This window comes from Schistocerca cancellata, chromosome 3, assembly GCF_023864275.1.
Source record: "Schistocerca cancellata isolate TAMUIC-IGC-003103 chromosome 3, iqSchCanc2.1, whole genome shotgun sequence".
Taxonomy (NCBI): Eukaryota; Metazoa; Arthropoda; class Insecta; order Orthoptera; family Acrididae; genus Schistocerca; species Schistocerca cancellata.
The window spans coordinates 562,540,210-562,557,659 of NC_064628.1; the positions used below are offsets into that span (position 1 = coordinate 562,540,210).

Genomic DNA, 17,450 nt, shown 5'->3' on the forward strand with positions numbered 1-17,450 from the left:
ATTGACGATCATATTTCGGCAGACTGGAACAGTCTTTGACACTTGAGTGATGCTATACATGGAAATAAAGTTACAAAAAGATGTCTCTTATACCTAGGTCTTCCGGCCATTATTCTGTCGCAAAGAATAATGTTGATAAGTACTGTTTTGTGGACAAGCACACAAGATGCTGGCATGGACTGATGAACAAAAACACTATGGCCACTGCCTACCACGAGACAGAATGCCACGTGGTGGTGTTGAGGCCACGTGATGCGGTAAGGAAAGAACTTACGTGGAGCAGAGACGAAAGGAGAATCATTATAGCAGCCTCAAGAGCCGCAAACAGGGGAAATCCCATGGCATATACAACTTTGGCAAAAAGAACATTAGTGGTTTATGCAGTTGCGATATGCAATTAGTCGCTTTTTGAATTTGTAGACATACATGATTAACGGCTGGCGCCTTGACACATGGCAACATAACAGGGTTGGAGGACGACGGACAAAGGCCGTCGCGTTTTCTGCTTCTACCGCAATATGCGGTAACGACTGAATCTGAAGCATGCGAATCCAGACCAATGGAACTGTTCATTCCTTGACCGGCTACAGCTTGTCCCCAGCATATCTGATCCGCTTGGGTTTTAGACAGAGTGCTACATGGACATTTGTGGCATATGGGTCTCCTGAATACGTAGAATTACATTACAACACCCCTACACACGTACGACCTGCAACAGAATACAGTGATATCAAAGATATGTTACGAGACTCAGACAAATGGTTTGCTCTAGGGAACATCACTCATAAGATTTCAAGAACATTGCATGATGACTACAGACCAAGAAATTCGTATGACATGTCGAACAGGCAGACAACAAACACGACAAGAAGATCCTTGGGAGAACACAAACTCGGCCACAGACACAAAAGCTGATGAAGACACAGACACACAAAATGACACAAACACAGCAACATTAGACATTCTCATAACATAAGGAGTACCTTAAAAAGGTAAATAAAAACTAGTAAGAAAAGCACACTTATCAAGTGATTCGTACATGTTTGTAAACTGCACTTTAAATGTGATAACTAAATAATGTACAGGAAAATGACTAATGAAAATAATGAGGCAATCTTTATTTCTATCTAATATGCCATAAGGGGAGGTGGGGCTCAAATTTTAAGTTCCGAGGCTTCCCTTCAGCCTATGGCAATAGTTAAGGGAAACAGCATAATGCACACAAACTTGCAACATAACAGCATACGTACAACATGCAGAATTAACTCTACATATATCAACAAAATTAGTGCAATGAGTATGACTCACATGTAATAACAAGGACTAGTTCTCAGACAGTAGAAACAAATACGCACAATCATGAAGCATTTCTTTTAGTAATGCAAGAAGACACCATTTAGTATGCTATGTCAGATGTTACGGAATAAATGTTTCCGCCAAGGCCCTCCCACCTGAAATAGCGACAACACGAACCTTAATGTTTATGTTTCATATCAGTTTAACAGTACACCAAAATCTGAAGATAGTCCCTTTCCTGCCTTTCTTCCAAGTCAATAACATTTCTTATTTTAACATTCCGTTTTCTGAACTAACTTAATTTTCTTTGTAACTTGTTTCTAGTACTAACGCTTTCATTGCTCAAACAAATTTTGGTAGTAATGTGGAACAATGTTGCTACTATTACAGATAAAATTGTAAAACGCACGATTTCCTTTTTAAAATATCTGGAGTAGGTCTTTAAATATTGAAAGAATGTAATAAAATGAAATACAATATTAGTTTTCGAGTACATGCAGAGACATCATCGCCGGCCGCTGTGGCCGAGCGCTTCTAGGCCCTTCCGTCTGGAACCCCGAGTCTGCTACGGTCGCAGATTCGAATCCTGCCTCGGGCATGGATCTGTGTGATGTCCTTTGGTTGGTTAGGTTTAAGTAGTTCTAAGTCTAGGGGACTAATGACCTCAGATGTTAAGTCCCATAGTGCTTGGAGCCATTTTCTTAGAGCCATCATCAGATAGGGACGTTGCAGGAATATTTTTTTCTGGGCGTTTTACAGCTAGAGGCTAATGTCCTGTAGTTCGTTGAAGTAACGGAAATTTTGATATGCGTTTCGAAAATACACTGATTGGAAAAAAAAGAACAGAACACCCAGAAGGCGTTTTGCGACATGAATGAAAGTTGGTAGGCGTGTATATACAGCTGAAAGAAGATGTGTATTCAGTTATGGCACCTGTTGCATAGGAGTGGCGGTAGTAGCGTCATATAAGGCTGGAAATCACATATGCTTTAAACACACGCTGATAGCGAGCGTTAGCTGCCTTTGAGACTGGCGTGGTGAGTTGATGTTGGTCAAGAATGGCTTTAGAGCGAGAAAGCACCTCACTGGGTTTGAAAGAGTGTTTTAACAGGGCTTCAAGAAGCTGGATGTTCCTTCTGTGATACTGCAGAAGGACCTGGCAGCAATGTAACCATAGTATGTGACTGCTGGCAGCGGTGATCACAAGGATGTACAGTCGGAAGAAGACCGGGCTTCGGACGGCCACGTGGCACTAGCACGAGAGAAGAGATGTTCGGCGTATGGCTCTGGGGCTTCGTACTGCATCTGCAACAGCAAATTATTAAGCAGCAGGACAACTCAGAGGCAGTTGCCCTACAACGTGCTTTCCACTGATCCCAAAACACCGCCATTTGTGACTTCGTTAGTGTCAAGCGGGGACTAATAGAAGGACGCGGTAGGTTGTTGTGTTTTCTGATGAAAGCTGGTTCTACTCCGGCGCCAATTACGGCCGTGTGTGGGTTAAGAGGAGGCCAGTTGAGTGCCTGCAACCAACCTGTCTGCATGCTGGACGTACTGGACCTGCGACTGGAATTATGGTCTGGGGTGCGACTTCGTATGATAGCAGGTGTGGTACCCGCCGCACCCTGACTGCAAATTTCTACGACTGTCTGTGATTTGACCTGTTATGTTGCCATTCATGAACAGCACGCTAAGGAGTGTTTTCCAACAGGATAATACCCGCCCACATACCACTGTTGTAACCCCAAATTCTCTACAATGTGTGGACATGTTACCTTGACCGGCTCAAGTACCAGATCTGTCCCCAATCGAGTACATGTGGGACATATCAGACGACGACTCCAGCGTCATCCACAAACAGCGTTAACTGTCCGTGTATTGATCGACCAAGAGCAACAGGTATGGAACTCCATCCCACAAACTGACATCCGGCGTCTCTGTAACAAAATGTATTTACGTTTGCATATTTGCATTAACATTCAAATGTCTATTAATGATCAGCATCTCACATTTGCAACGGCTTATCTCGCGGTTACATGTACTTATGATGTTGCAATGTTAATCACTTAAATATCTTACCTAGACAATATATTCCAGAAATTTCATTAGTTACATCAATAATTTTTATGCATTTTTTGCGTCATTTTATATACGAAACGAAAGGCTCTTTCTGGGGGTCTTACAGTGCCCTTACTTGGACATGTTCATACTTTTCGACTAAGTAATTTTTTTTGTTTACTGTGAAACGAAGTGTACCTAAATACTGTGTGTGTGTGTGTGTGTGTGTGTGTGTGTGTGTGTGTGTGCGCGCGCGCGCGCTGGCTAAAATGTGCATTATCGTAATAAACATGTAATCGGTATCCCGAGACAGTGCAGTTTAAGTATCCGAAAATATAAAAACCTTTAGGTTTTGTTAATACTTCGTTAACTTAACTTTAAATTTCCGTTAGTTTTCGATAGCACTACCATCCTAATTGTACGTTGTGCAGATAATGATGTTCCTAAAGACATTTATCAGATGTTGAGCATATTGTGCCTCGAAAACTAGCTAATGGTACAATAAATCGTCTTAAATTCAAAGAGCTACCGGTTTCCATCTACATAAACCACCAAATTTAATCACAGTTGCTATTCCCAATCCACAAAGGATATGATGAAAGGGAAGACAGTTATGACGTGGCGCCTGGAAACGATCATCTCGAGAAGAGCGAACCTGGTCTACTCTTGGTGTTCGACTATCGTGAGTACTACGGTTGAAAGATGGGAAACAGTATTCGCCATTGTGTGATATGTCCACGCCACGTCACAAAACGTGGAGCTTAGAAGTTTACCCGCACTGTTTCGCACGACACGCGGTGATCTGTGGTCGGTGTGACTACAAAATACAAAGGTGGTGCAGGCACAATTCTTTCGGAGCACGTCGTTTAGTGCACACTGCGGAACATGGGGCTCCGCCACCAGTGACCCTTATGTGTTCCATGTTGAACTCCTGACACAGCCAATTTCAACTGGACTTATCTCGTTGTTGTTGTTGTGGTCTTCAGTCCTGAGACTGGTTTGATGCAGCTCTCCATGCTACTCTATCCTGTGCAAGCTGCTTCATCTCCCAGTACCTACTGCAACCTACATCCTTCTGAACCTGCTTAGTGTATTCATCTCTTGGTCTCCATCTACGATTTTTACCCTCCACGCTGCCCTCCAATATTAAATTGGTGATCCCTTGATGCCTCAGAACATGTCCTACCAACCGATCCCTTCTTCTGGTCAAGTTGTGCCACAAACTTCTCTTCTCCCCAATCCTATTCAATACTTCCTCATTAGTTATGTGATCTACCCATCTAATCTTCAGCATTCTTCTGTAGCACCACATTTCGAAAGCTTCTATTCTCTTCTTGTCCAAACTATTTACCGTCCATGTTTCACTTCCATACATGGCTACACTCCATACTAATACTTTCAGAAATGACTTCCTGACACTTAAATCTATACTCGATGTTAACAAATTTCTCTTCTTCAGAAACGCTTTCCTTGCCATTGCCAGTCTACATTTTATATCCTCTCTACTTCGACCATCATCAGTTATTTTGCTCCCCAAATAGCAAAACTCCTTTACTACTTTAAGTGTCTCATTTCCTAATCTAATTCCCTCAGCATCACCCGACATAATTCGACTACATTCCATTATCCTCGTTTTGCTTTTGTTGATGTTCATCTTATATCCTCCTTTCAAGACACTGTCCATTCCGTTCAACTGCTCTTCCAGGTCCTTTGCTGTCTCTGACAGAATTACAATGTCATCGGCAAACCTCAAGGTTTTTATTTCTTATCCATGGATTTTAATACCTACTCCGAATTTTTCTTTTGTTTCCTTTACTGCTTGCTCAATATACAGATTGAATAACATTGGGAAGAGGCTACAACCCTGTCTCACTCCCTTCCCAACCACTGCTTCCCTTTCATGTCCCTCGACTCTTATAACTGCCATCTGGTTTCTGTACAAATTGTAAATAGCCTTTCGCTCCCTGTATTTTACCCCTGCCACCTTTAGAATTTGAAAGAGAGTATTCCAGTCAACATTGTCAAAAGCTTTCTCTAAGTCTACAAATGCTAGAAACGTAGGTTTGCCTTTCCTTAATCTTTGTTCTAAGGTAAGTGGTAAGGTCAGTATTGCCTCACGTGTTCCAGTATTTCTACGGAATCCAAACTGATCTTCCCCGAGGTCGGCTTCTACTAGTTTTTCCATTCGTCTGTAAAGAATTCGTGTTAGTATTTTGCAGCTGTGGCTTATTAAACTGATAGTTCGGTAATTTTCACATCTGTCAACACCTGCGTTCTTTGGGATTGGAATTATTATATTCTTCTTGAAGTCTGAAGGTAGAGTTTTGTCAGGACTGGCTCTCCCAAGGCCGTCAGTAGTTCCAATGGAATGTTGTCTACTCCGGGGGCCTTGTTTCCACTCAGGTCTTTCAGTGCTCTGTCAAACTCTTCACGCAGTATCGTATCTCCCATTTCATCTTCATCTACATCCTCTTCCATTTCCATAATATTGTCCTCATGTACATCGCCCTTGTATAGACCCTCTATATACTCCTTCCACCTTTCTGCTTTCCCTTCTTTGCTTAGAACTGGGTTTCCATCTGAGCTCTTGATGTTCATACAAGTGGTTCTTTTTTCTCCCAAGGTCTCTTTAATTTTCCTGTAGGCAGTATCTATCTTACCCCTAGTGAGATAAGCCTCTACATCATTACATTTGTCCTCTAGCCATCCCTGCTTAGCCATTTTGCACTTCCTGTCGATCTCATTTTTGAGACGTTTGTATTCCTTTTTGCCTGCTTCATTAACTGCATTTATATATTTTCTCCTTTCATCAATTAAATTCAATATTTTTTCTGTTACCCAAGGATTTCTAAGAGCCCTGGTCTTTTTACCTACTTGATCCTCTGCTGCCTTCACTACTTCATCCCTCAAAGCTACCCATTCTTTTTCTACTGTATTTCTTTCCCCCATTCCTGTCAATTGTTCCCTCATGCTCTCCCTAAAACTCTGTACAACCTCTGGTTCTTTCAGTTTATCCAGGTCCCATCTCCTTAAATTCCCACCTTTTTGCAGTTTCTTCAGTTTTAATCTACAGGTCATAACCAATAGATTGTGGTCAGAGTCCACATCTGCCCCTGGAAATGTCTTACAGTTTAAAACCTGGTTCCTAAATCTCTGTCTTACCATTATATAATCTATCTGATACCTTTTAGTATCTCCAGGGTTCTTCCATGTATACAACCTTCTATCATGATTCTTAAACCAAGTGTTAGCTATAATTAAGTTGTGCTCTGTGCAAAATTCTACCAGGCGGCTTCCTCTTTCATTTTTTAGCCCCAATCCATATTCACCTACTACGTTTCCTTCTCTCCCTTTTCCTACACTCGAATTCCAGTCACCCATGACTATTAAATTTTCGTCTCCCTTCACTATCTGAATAATTTCTTTTATATCATCATACATTTCTTCAATTTCTTCGTCATCTGCAGAGCTAGGTGGCATATAAACTTGTACTACTGTAGTAGGCGTGGGCTTTGTGTCTATCTTGGCCACAATAATGCGTTCACTATGCTGTTTGTAGTAGCTTACCAGCATTCCTATTTTCCTATTCATTATTAAACCTACTCCTGCATTACCCCTATTTGACTTTGTGTTTATAACCCTGTAGTCACCTGACCAGAAGTCTTGTTCCTCCTGCCACCGAACTTCACTAATTCCCACTATATCTAACTTTAACCTATCCATTTCCCTTTTTAAATTTTCTAACCTACCTGCCCGATTAAGGGATCTGACATTCCACGCTCTGATCCGTAGGACGCCAGTTTTGGTTATTGTTACAAGGCCAGATCAGTCAATCATCCAGATTGTTGCCCTTGCAACTACTGAAAAGGCTGCTGCCCCTCTTCAGGAACCACACGTTTGTCTGGCCTCTCAACAGATACCCCTCCGTTGTGGTTGTACCTACGGTACGGCCATCTGTATCGCTGAGGCACGCAAGCCTCCCCACCAACGGCAAGGTCCATGGTTCAGGGGGGGGGGGGGGACTTATCTCAGTAGGTGAGTAATGTTGGTCACTTGAAACTTGCACCTTTATATAAGAATCCACATTACGAAAAATTTCTTGAAATCCTATTTTATCACAAAGGCTTTATTACAGAGCAAATATTAATGACAAAATGACTTTACAGTTAAGGCAAATGCTATGACCAAAGAAATTCGTAATATCAAAAAAATAATTAATGTGGAGTAACGACATTTTTGGACTACATTTGTCGAGGAAACATATTTAAATGCCTAAAACTGCAGGAATACAGATTAATGTAAGAGCGAGATACGCCCCTGCAAATGTGCAATGCTGGTAGATTATTAATCGGTGGTCCTGACATTTTGTTGAATGAAAGTATGCAAACGTGCATGCACTGTGTTGATCAGGTGCCGGCTGTCGGTTTTGGGGTTGGAGTTCCTTGCCTGTCCTTAGAGGCAATAACAGGAGATAGTAACGATGTTAATTGCGGAATTATTAAGTGGATCTCTGAAACCGGACCTTCCTGAATTTGGAGAAAATGCGCTATATTCTGTTCTGTAGATAAAATAGAATTATACCAACTCTTGATTTATGTAAGACATAAACAAGATTCAGTAAGTAGGGTACAACGCTCCACATTTTTGACTGTACATGTTGATAAAAACATGTTCCTGAGCTCAAACAATGAAATTCAGCTCACTTTGCTCTTTGTCTAATTGAGAGTTTTGGAAACAAGCGAATCAAAATTCTGACATATTTTGCATACTTCCACTCAATAACGATTTATGGAATAGTTTTCTGGTGTAACTCCACACTTAGAAAGAAAGTATTGATTGGTCAGAACCGAATAGTTCTTGCGTAACTCACCACTTAGAAAGAAAGTACTGACTGCACAACTCCGAACTGTAAGAATAAGATGTGTTAAACAATGTAGATTCCACTTCAAGGAGTTAGGGATATAAGCTGTACCATTACAGTACATACCTTTGCTCATGAAATTCGTCATAAATAATCAGTCACTATATACAAAGAGCAGTGATGTCCATACCTATAACAGTAGATTAAATAATGGCATTTATTACCTAATACTAAAGCTGTCGGTGGATCAGAAATAAATTCAGTATGCTAAAATTTTTGTCCATTTGCCCTACAACTTAAATGTCTGACAAGCAGCAAAACAAGTCTTAAATAGAACCTAAAATCATTTCTCCTGGCCATCTACTTCTATTCCGAGGACGAATTTATATTTAAAAACTGGTACACTGTAGGAAAGAGCATAATACACTTGTTTTCAAGTGTAGCTCTATGAGTGGGGCTAAAAATTTGATGATCATTATAGTTAACATTATTCTTGTATACATATCCAGTAAACTGACTCGTTCCGTATCATTTCTCTAAAATAATCGTTCAAATGGTCTACGCAACATTAACTAACTATCTAACTCTAATTACTAAATTAAGGTTTCCAGCGAACTAGAAGTCATGAAAATCATAACGTCCTACGGTGCCAATAAAATTTAATAGAATTAGAGAGCTTGTCCTCTAGACATATATTAAAATAATCTACTCCAACTCTTGGACCTGCTGCCATTCCTAAGAGTTTCGCAACGTTTAGGAAGGGACAAGGTGACAAGTGATTAATTAGGGCTGTAAGTGGTAAAAATTCGGAACAACCTGTGAGGACCTGCCTTCAGTATATTATATGATAACTGTACATAGTCTTATAGATTCTTCACATCCGAATAGTGTTTCGGAGCTATTATAATTATGTAGCTACTGTGTTTTGGCGGAATTATCAATGGAGTCCCCAATCAGCATCACTCGAATACTTTAGAAAGCGCTATAAGGAAATCCATTTCAAGGATTACGTTAATTCTTATCTTAGTTTACTGCGTGTCGTATATAAACATAAAAAATACTTACTATTAACAGTATGGCGACATGATTATGATCTCCTCGTCTTTGTGTGTTTTTCACCTGTGAGCTTGGCCGTGAGCTCAAATGTGGCAGGACACCACAGAACTGTTGAGGAACAGAGCGAGTCAAGCACATTAGGGGAAAATCTGAGGTTACGAAGACCCATTTCCCGTAACGGAAAAAAATTGACAGTAGTACGCTGATAATGAAAATCTTAAGAAAAGAATTGACGAGTTGAAGTACATCAAAAGAAAAGAAGATTATTAGAGATGACCTTCTAGATTAAAGTTTGTATCTGTCATTCCCTTTTTCTCTCGTAATTGCCCTCTCGAACTGTTAGGTATCTGCCAGAGCTGCTGAGTTAACATACGACACTCAAAATAATCTAATCAAGAGAGGCCTTTGAGCAACTTCATGACAATATCAGGTGCGCTATGGAGGTTTAGAGGCGACAGTCCGGCACTGTAGGTAGTTAGCTTCAAGCGGTACTGTCTATCCGTCGTAGCTAAAGCAGCCGCTATGAACTTCCCCAGCTCACCACTCGTGTCACTACTGCTTACCATCTTTGCAGCCTTCGTCAAGGTAAAGGCCACTCTTCCTCCATATTCATTCACGCCTTACAGATATTACACAGAACTACACGACGCTCGAGAACTTCATCTACTTTAAATAGCCTTTGATGAAATTTTAAGCATGCGCTTTTGTTCATTATGCGCATAGATGTTAAAAATCTGGATCAGTACATTTTTTAAGTCATAAGTGATTTAGAAAAAATTGCTCTGTAGTGTGTATTGTTCAATTTTGGGCTATATTTCCTAGAAAATTCTGCGACGTTTTATTGTTATGACAACGAGCGTTATTAATATAGGAGGAGCAATTATAGCAACAATGAAATGAGCCGTAATGCATATCGTCAATTACTGTTATATGGGTGTTACAGAATTTATTGCAGTATCTTGGTTCATATTTGCGACGAGAAGTTAGTGCTTTCGTTTGATTTCTTGTAGATAAATGAAGTCCTGAAATAATTGATTGAAAATAATGAGTGTATCATACCTATATAAGCAATAGTACTGTGCATGAGATACTGAAAACGCCGTTTGTTTCAGGAGTCAACGAAATATTCTGGCAATATGAGTCATCCTCAAAACAAGAATTGGTAATCTCGATAATTCTATTTTGGTTACACTTTCCTAGCACTGAAGATTTTTGTGACTTTCACTGACATCACATCACTTTCCATTATCGGAACGATCAGTGATATTGGTGTATAGCATCAGCACATCCTTAGTGTATGACCAAACTAAGTTCCCAGTGGTTTAATCCTCGGGGATTGTTATCTTTATCATCTATCTTGAGAACGAAGTTTTTCGCGGCGGCACTTATGTATAAAATATTCTCGGTATTCTTGCCGCGTCAGTTCTAGATAAAATCTCGAGCTTTCGACGATTACCTCCATCGTCATCGTCAGGAGCTGACTGTCTCTACTGCTGCTATGGTAGCCTCTATATAGCCCGAAGACGGCTTCTGATTGGTCGGATTCTGATTGGTCGGCGATTACGTGCTGCTGTCTCAGACGGTGTCACTGTGTGCGCCGGTGGCGCCACCGCTTCCGTTTAAACGTAAACCTTGGAAGGAACGTCTCTGCTGCTTCTCTGCATCAAGCGCTCGTTTCCACGCACAGCTCAGATGGTATCCGCTATCGCGGTTAAAGTTCTTTTGGCTCATTCTGATTTCGGCTAAATTCGGCTCCCCTCCGTCCGTCCTTATTTTATCGTTACGTTGACGATACATTTATGATCTGGCCACACGGCGAAGAAGCTCTTAAAGAATTCATTGAACACATGAACAGCATCCATTCGAACATCCAGTTCACTGTCGAGATGGAGAAGGAAGGGAGACTGCCTTTCTTAGACGTTTTAGTACAACGACAGACGGACGGGCGTCTTGGCCACTCTGTATACCGTAAGCCGACGCATACCGATTTATACCTGAACGCACAGAGTTTCCATCACCCTGCTCAGAAGAGAGCCGTTTTGGACACGTTGGTATATAGAGCCAAAACTGTTTCTGACGAGGACCACTTAAGGTTCGAGATTAATCACCTAAAGAACGTGTTCCGAAAGAACGGCTATAGTGCACGCGATATAAAGGCAGCGTTCTCCAAAAGAAGGAAACGTGATAATGCTGCAACCTCACAGGATGAAACACCGATTGCGGTTCTTCCTTTTTGTGGCGCAATTTCCAGCAAAATAGGAAGAGTCCTGCGTAGACGTGGTATTAGACCGATTTTTCGTCCTCCTAAGAAAATTAAGGGGATGATGCGCCCTGTTAAGGACAATCTCGACCTCAGGGTCCCCGGTGTTTATAATATACCCTGTGAGTGTGGAAGCAATTATATAGGTCAGACTATTCGTACCGTTTCCGACCGCTGTGCAGAACACCAACGCCACATTAAAAATAGAGAGCTTGAGAAATCGGCAATTGCGGAGCACAGCCTCACGAACAAACACAAAATATTGTTCGATGAAACTAAAATTCTGTCCCATGCCTCCACGTACTGGGATTCTGTTATTAAGGAGGCTGTTGAAATCAGAATGAGCCAAAAGAACTTTAACCGCGATAGCGGATACCATCTGAGCTGTGCGTGGAAACGAGCGCTTGATGCAGAGAAGCAGCAGAGACGTTCCTTCCAAGGTTTACGTTTAAACGGAAGCGGTGGCGCCACCGGCGCACACAGTGACACCGTCTGAGACAGCAGCACGTAATCGCCGACCAATCAGAATCCGACCAATCAGAAGCCGTCTTCGGGCTATATAGAGGCTACCATAGCAGCAGTAGAGACAGTCAGCTCCTGACGATGACGATGGAGATAATCGTCGAAAGCTCGAGATTTTATCTAGAACTGACGCGGCAAGAATACCGAGAATATTTTATACATAAGTGCCGCCGCGAAAAACTTCGTTCTCATATTACTTTCCTCTACGGGGAGGACATCGCACGCCAGGTTCGTCAACTGGAGAAGCTGCGCGTCAAATATGCACAGTTGCGGAGTAATTTGGCATTTCTGCAACGCTGTCGCGATAAGGAGATTGTGCCTAAGTTTGCTGTGGTTAAACACCATATCAAGTCGGTTGGAATGAAGAATATATTACAGAAGACAAGTCGGGCGATCGTCAGAGAAAGATTACGACACACAAGGTACGAACTGGATCTTAATGCACGAAGCTTATACAGTTGCCATCTTTTGTTATCTACAGTTCTCTCGCCGTTTGACTGGGAGTGGGTCGATATGACGACGGCTGCTCATCAAAGAGCTCATCTTAGCAATACAGCTGCTAGACAAGTAAACAAATTTGAGCGTCTTGTAGCTGTGCAAAGATCAGAGTCAGCGCATGAAACAGCACGCACTGTCGTCAACCTGTCGGGCAAGAACCTGGACAAAGGTGCCATCTCGGCCCTTAATAAAGGTTTGAACTTTGCTCCTACACCATCGTGGATCTTATCAGTGGAGTAGAACAGGCTGTGCGGCATCTTGCACAGGACGACGCCGACGAAGTGAGACTTGTTACCAGTCGCTTTTTGGCCTCAGCTAAGCCTCCCAGGTCTAATATCAGTAGAGAGAAGAGGGAGGGGCTCCGTTTCCTTCAGAAGGATGAAGATCTTGTCATATTACCAGCTGACAAAGGAAATGCCACCGTGGTCCTTAATACTTCCGAATATCATAGAAAAATGACTTCACTGTTGGAGGACAGTACGTATAAGTGTCTTAAACGGGACCCAACTTTGACGTACAGCAGAAAAACCATGAAGTTACTGAAGAATTCCGGGCTTCCAGACGATATTACAAAAAATCTCAGAGTCCGAGCTCCTCGACCGCCTAGGTTGTACGGACTACCGAAGCTCCATAAGGAGAATGTTCCCATGAGACGTATTGTCAGTGCAATTGGTTCTCCTACTTATAAGCTGGCCAAATACTTAACAAAGTTGATGACTCCTATAGTTGGCCGGTGTGAACATCACATCAAAAACTCCCAGATGTTCATTGAGAAAATCAAAGATATTAGAGTTGGTCCAAATGACATTTTGGTCAGCCTGGGCGTGGTGTCGCTGTTCACAAAAGTTCCTGTGGAGGACACTATGAAAATGCTGGCGGATCTTTTTCCTCCTGAAACTATAAAGTTGTTCCGGCACGTCATGACGACCACCTACTTCTTGTATGGTAATAAATTTTATGAAATGACAGACGGTATGGCAATGGGCTCTCCGTTGTCTCCATCATTGGCTAACTTTTTTATGGAGAATTTTGAAGAACGTGCACTAAATTCGGCTCCCCTTCGTCCGTCCTTATTTTATCGTTACGTTGACGATACATTTATGATCTGGCCACACGGCGAAGAAGCTCTTAAAGAATTCATTGAACACATGAACAGCATCCATTCGAACATCCAGTTCACTGTCGAGATGGAGAAGGAAGGGAGACTGCCTTTCTTAGACGTTTTAGTACAACGACAGACGGACGGGCGTCTTGGCCACTCTGTATACCGTAAGCCGACGCATACCGATTTATACCTGAACGCACAGAGTTTCCATCACCCTGCTCAGAAGAGAGCCGTTTTGAACACGTTGGTATATAGAGCCAAAACTGTTTCTGACGAGGACCACTTAAGGTTCGAGATTAATCACCTAAAGAACGTGTTCCGAAAGAACGGCTATAGTGCACGCGATATAAAGGCAGCGTTCTCCAAAAGAAGGAAACGTGATAATGCTGCAACCTCACAGGATGAAACACCGATTGCGGTTCTTCCTTTTTGTGGCGCAATTTCCAGCAAAATAGGAAGAGTCCTGCGTAGACGTGGTATTAGACCGATTTTTCGTCCTCCTAAGAAAATTAAGGAGATGATGCGCCCTGTTAAGGACAATCTCGACCTCAGGGTCCCCGGTGTTTATAATATACCCTGTGAGTGTGGAAGCAATTATATAGGTCAGACTATTCGTACCGTTTCCGACCGCTGTGCAGAACACCAACGCCACATTAAAAATAGAGAGCTTGAGAAATCGGCAATTGCGGAGCACAGCCTCACGAACAAACACAAAATATTGTTCGATGAAACTAAAATTCTGTCCCATGCCTCCACGTACTGGGATTCTGTTATTAAGGAGGCTGTTGAAATCAGAATGAGCCAAAAGAACTTTAACCGCGATAGCGGATACCATCTGAGCTGTGCGTGGAAACGAGCGCTTGATGCAGAGAAGCAGCAGAGACGTTCCTTCCAAGGTTTACGTTTAAACGGAAGCGGTGGCGCCACCGGCGCACACAGTGACACCGTCTGAGACAGCAGCACGTAATCACCGACCAATCAGAATCCGACCAATCAGAAGCCGTCTTCGGGCTATATAGAGGCTACCATAGCAGCAGTAGAGACAGTCAGCTCCTGACGATGACGATGGAGGTAATCGTCGAAAGCTCGAGATTTTATCTAGAACTGACGCGGCAAGAATACCGAGAATATTTTATACATATCATCTATCTTGTTAGCGAAGATTCTTTTATGGAGTTGAAGTGACCTAGAAAGTGATGGTTTCAGCTGCCGGAACTCATTATGGGCCACCAAGATTGTCTCAAAACCAATAAATGCCTAACTGACAGCGACGCGCACTATAAACTCTATGGCAAAAGACTGAAATCGGTTGATGTTGTGTACATGTACAGACAAACGAATGATTACCATTTCAGAAAAATAATGGATGATTTATTTAAGCTTCACAAACTCAGCGAGTCAGTAATGCGTTGGTCCTCCTCTGGCCATTATGCAAGATATTATTTGGCTTGGCACTGACTGATAGTTGTTGATGTCCTCTTGAGGGATATCGAGCCAAATTCTGTCCAAAATCCAGAGCTGACTGGAGAGCCTTGCCCTTAATTCACCAAACGTTCTCAATTCGGGAGAGATCCGGAACCTTGCTGGCCATGGTAGGGTTCGGTAGTTCGTATAGAATGGTCAAAATGTGTTAAATGTAGTGAAACTGGAAGAGTACGGATAGTGTCGGTTCTTCATCATCTGTCTGATTAACGTTGTCATTCGACGTAGTGTACAATACAGACAATGCTGAGACGCGGTATGTCTTGATACATTTCCGATTAATGACAGCTTTCATCTGAACACCATGTAGGTAGTTTGGTACCATTCAACGGTCGTTTGTCTTCGCATAATAATGCTTTATAGAGAAGTCGATAGCAAGCTGACAACCAAAAGTTTAACGAAATGAAAATTAACGTTAGGAGAGCAATGATGATGATGTTGTTTGGTTTGTGAGCCTCGCAACAGCCCGGTCATCAGCGGGCGCTGAGTCACAATCTTTTCACAGTCCAATCGAGCCACTTTCACGAATGATGATGATGATAACAACACAAACGCCCAGCGCCGGGGCCGAGAAAATTCCCAATCACGCAGGGAATCGAACCCGGGACCCCGTGATCCAGAGGCAGCAAAGCTAGCCTGTTGTTGCTTTTGTGGGGAGGGGGGGGGGATCGGGTCATGGGCTGGCGGAGGCTGAGTGGGCAGTGTTCGCAACCCGAGGCCTGGTCACAGTGTCTCCACCCTCCTTTTTCTGGGGATGTGGTCCAAGGTATGAAAGGGATTTTTTTTATTTTTTTAGTTTTAATTATTTGTTTAGTATTTTTTAATTTTTAATTGAGGTGTTTTTTGTGGCTATTGATTTTCATTGCCTTTCATAGGCGCTAAGCACAACATACAGAACCTAAAGGTACCATTCAACACATCCAAACGTAAAAACGGCTGCTAACGCCGTCTAGACTTAAAGAGTTCACTAAAAAAAGAAAGAAAAGAAAACGGTGGCTATGCAGCGGTCCTTTTGGCCTGTATCCTGGTCGGCTTCTCGCTAAGTTAGAAACGATATATGGTCCCCTGAATACATCAGGCATGAATGTTAGTTCCTGAATGTTGAGCTGTCTCTTTATTTCACTTCTCATACCCGGAACACCCCAACTATCTGGAGATTCCGTGAATAACGAACCCAAGTAATGGGAAAAAAATGTTCTATGTTTCACGTGTAGCCGCAAGATATCATGTGGCTGTGGCAGTATGTACCAGAAGTCTATGATGTACCTGTCATCGGTGCGATACAAATAATACGTCGCCATCACCTTTATCCAGTTTACAGCGTTTGTCCTGGCCGTAAAAAGTATACTCAGTCCGGGAACAGCAGGTCGTCGGCTTTGGTCGCCGTGTGCGGCGTGCACAGTAAAAGGGCCAACACTTTCCTCGTTAGAAGTCAATAGTCGATTTCCGTGCAACAAACTAAACGGTGCTCGTAGGAGTCGACGACCGGCAGTGAGAGCTTATCGGCGTGTCCACCAGATGAACAGAGTACAGTCCTTGACGTTTCGGGAATTTGTCGTTCACCACTATATACCACAACGCACGTACCTATGTAGGGAGAGAGGGAAGATGCTGCTCTCCACATGCTCTGCCACTGCATCGCCGGGTACTTCCGTTCGGCCACACTGCAAGATTGTTGCTGATGGAAGCTTCGATATGGCTTTCGTTGTGGGCGGCCTGGTCTCCGGCAAACTGTCCTGAAAGTAACTGTAATCGACGAAGTAGTCCAGAATGTGTGCGAGCGGTGCCCTTGTGTGGCCAACATCGACTGGTGGACGGAGTGACTGTGGAGCCACTTCGTTGATCACAGCGCCCATTGAGGGGACGTGCTCCGTTCTCCAATAGCGTTGCGTCGTACTAAGAAATAGCGCACGCGCCCTGTTCCTCACGTTTACGAGTACAATTCCTCCTCCTTTCCGTGGCAGCGCAAGGTATCGTAGCGGATTTTGAAGAGGAGCTCAGCACTTATGAAATGTCCGAAGGTCGACTGTAGTATTGACACGATCGTGGTGGACAATGGCAGTATATGTACCAAGTGATTTATTTTCGGTGCCAAATAGACGTTGGCATAACATGCGTGCTGGAACATATCTATGGCGCGCATAGCATGTTGTGGTATTCATGCGCGAACTGTCGCAGTAGCCGACGATAATTATCCGCTGTTGTGCGTCGTATGTCTCTATGGAATACTACTCCCAACCTTGGGCATTCCTGTCCCTGGTGGCAGCCCTATGCCCACGACTGTACATCGGTCTTTCGTAGGTTGATGAAAC

At 42.9% G+C, this 17,450-nt stretch overlaps 1 protein-coding gene across 1 annotated transcript in view; it reads left to right on the forward strand.

Annotated features, from left to right (window-relative positions):
• The first annotated feature begins 9,733 nt into the window (after positions 1-9,733).
• LOC126176807 (para-nitrobenzyl esterase-like) overlaps positions 9,734-17,450 on the forward strand; it is a 62,183-nt gene continuing 54,466 nt past the window's right edge. Inside the window, exon 1 of the mRNA XM_049923988.1 lies at positions 9,734-9,856. Coding sequence (XP_049779945.1) covers positions 9,794-9,856 — 63 coding nt within the window. The 5' untranslated portion in view covers positions 9,734-9,793. The remainder of the gene's footprint in view (positions 9,857-17,450) is intronic.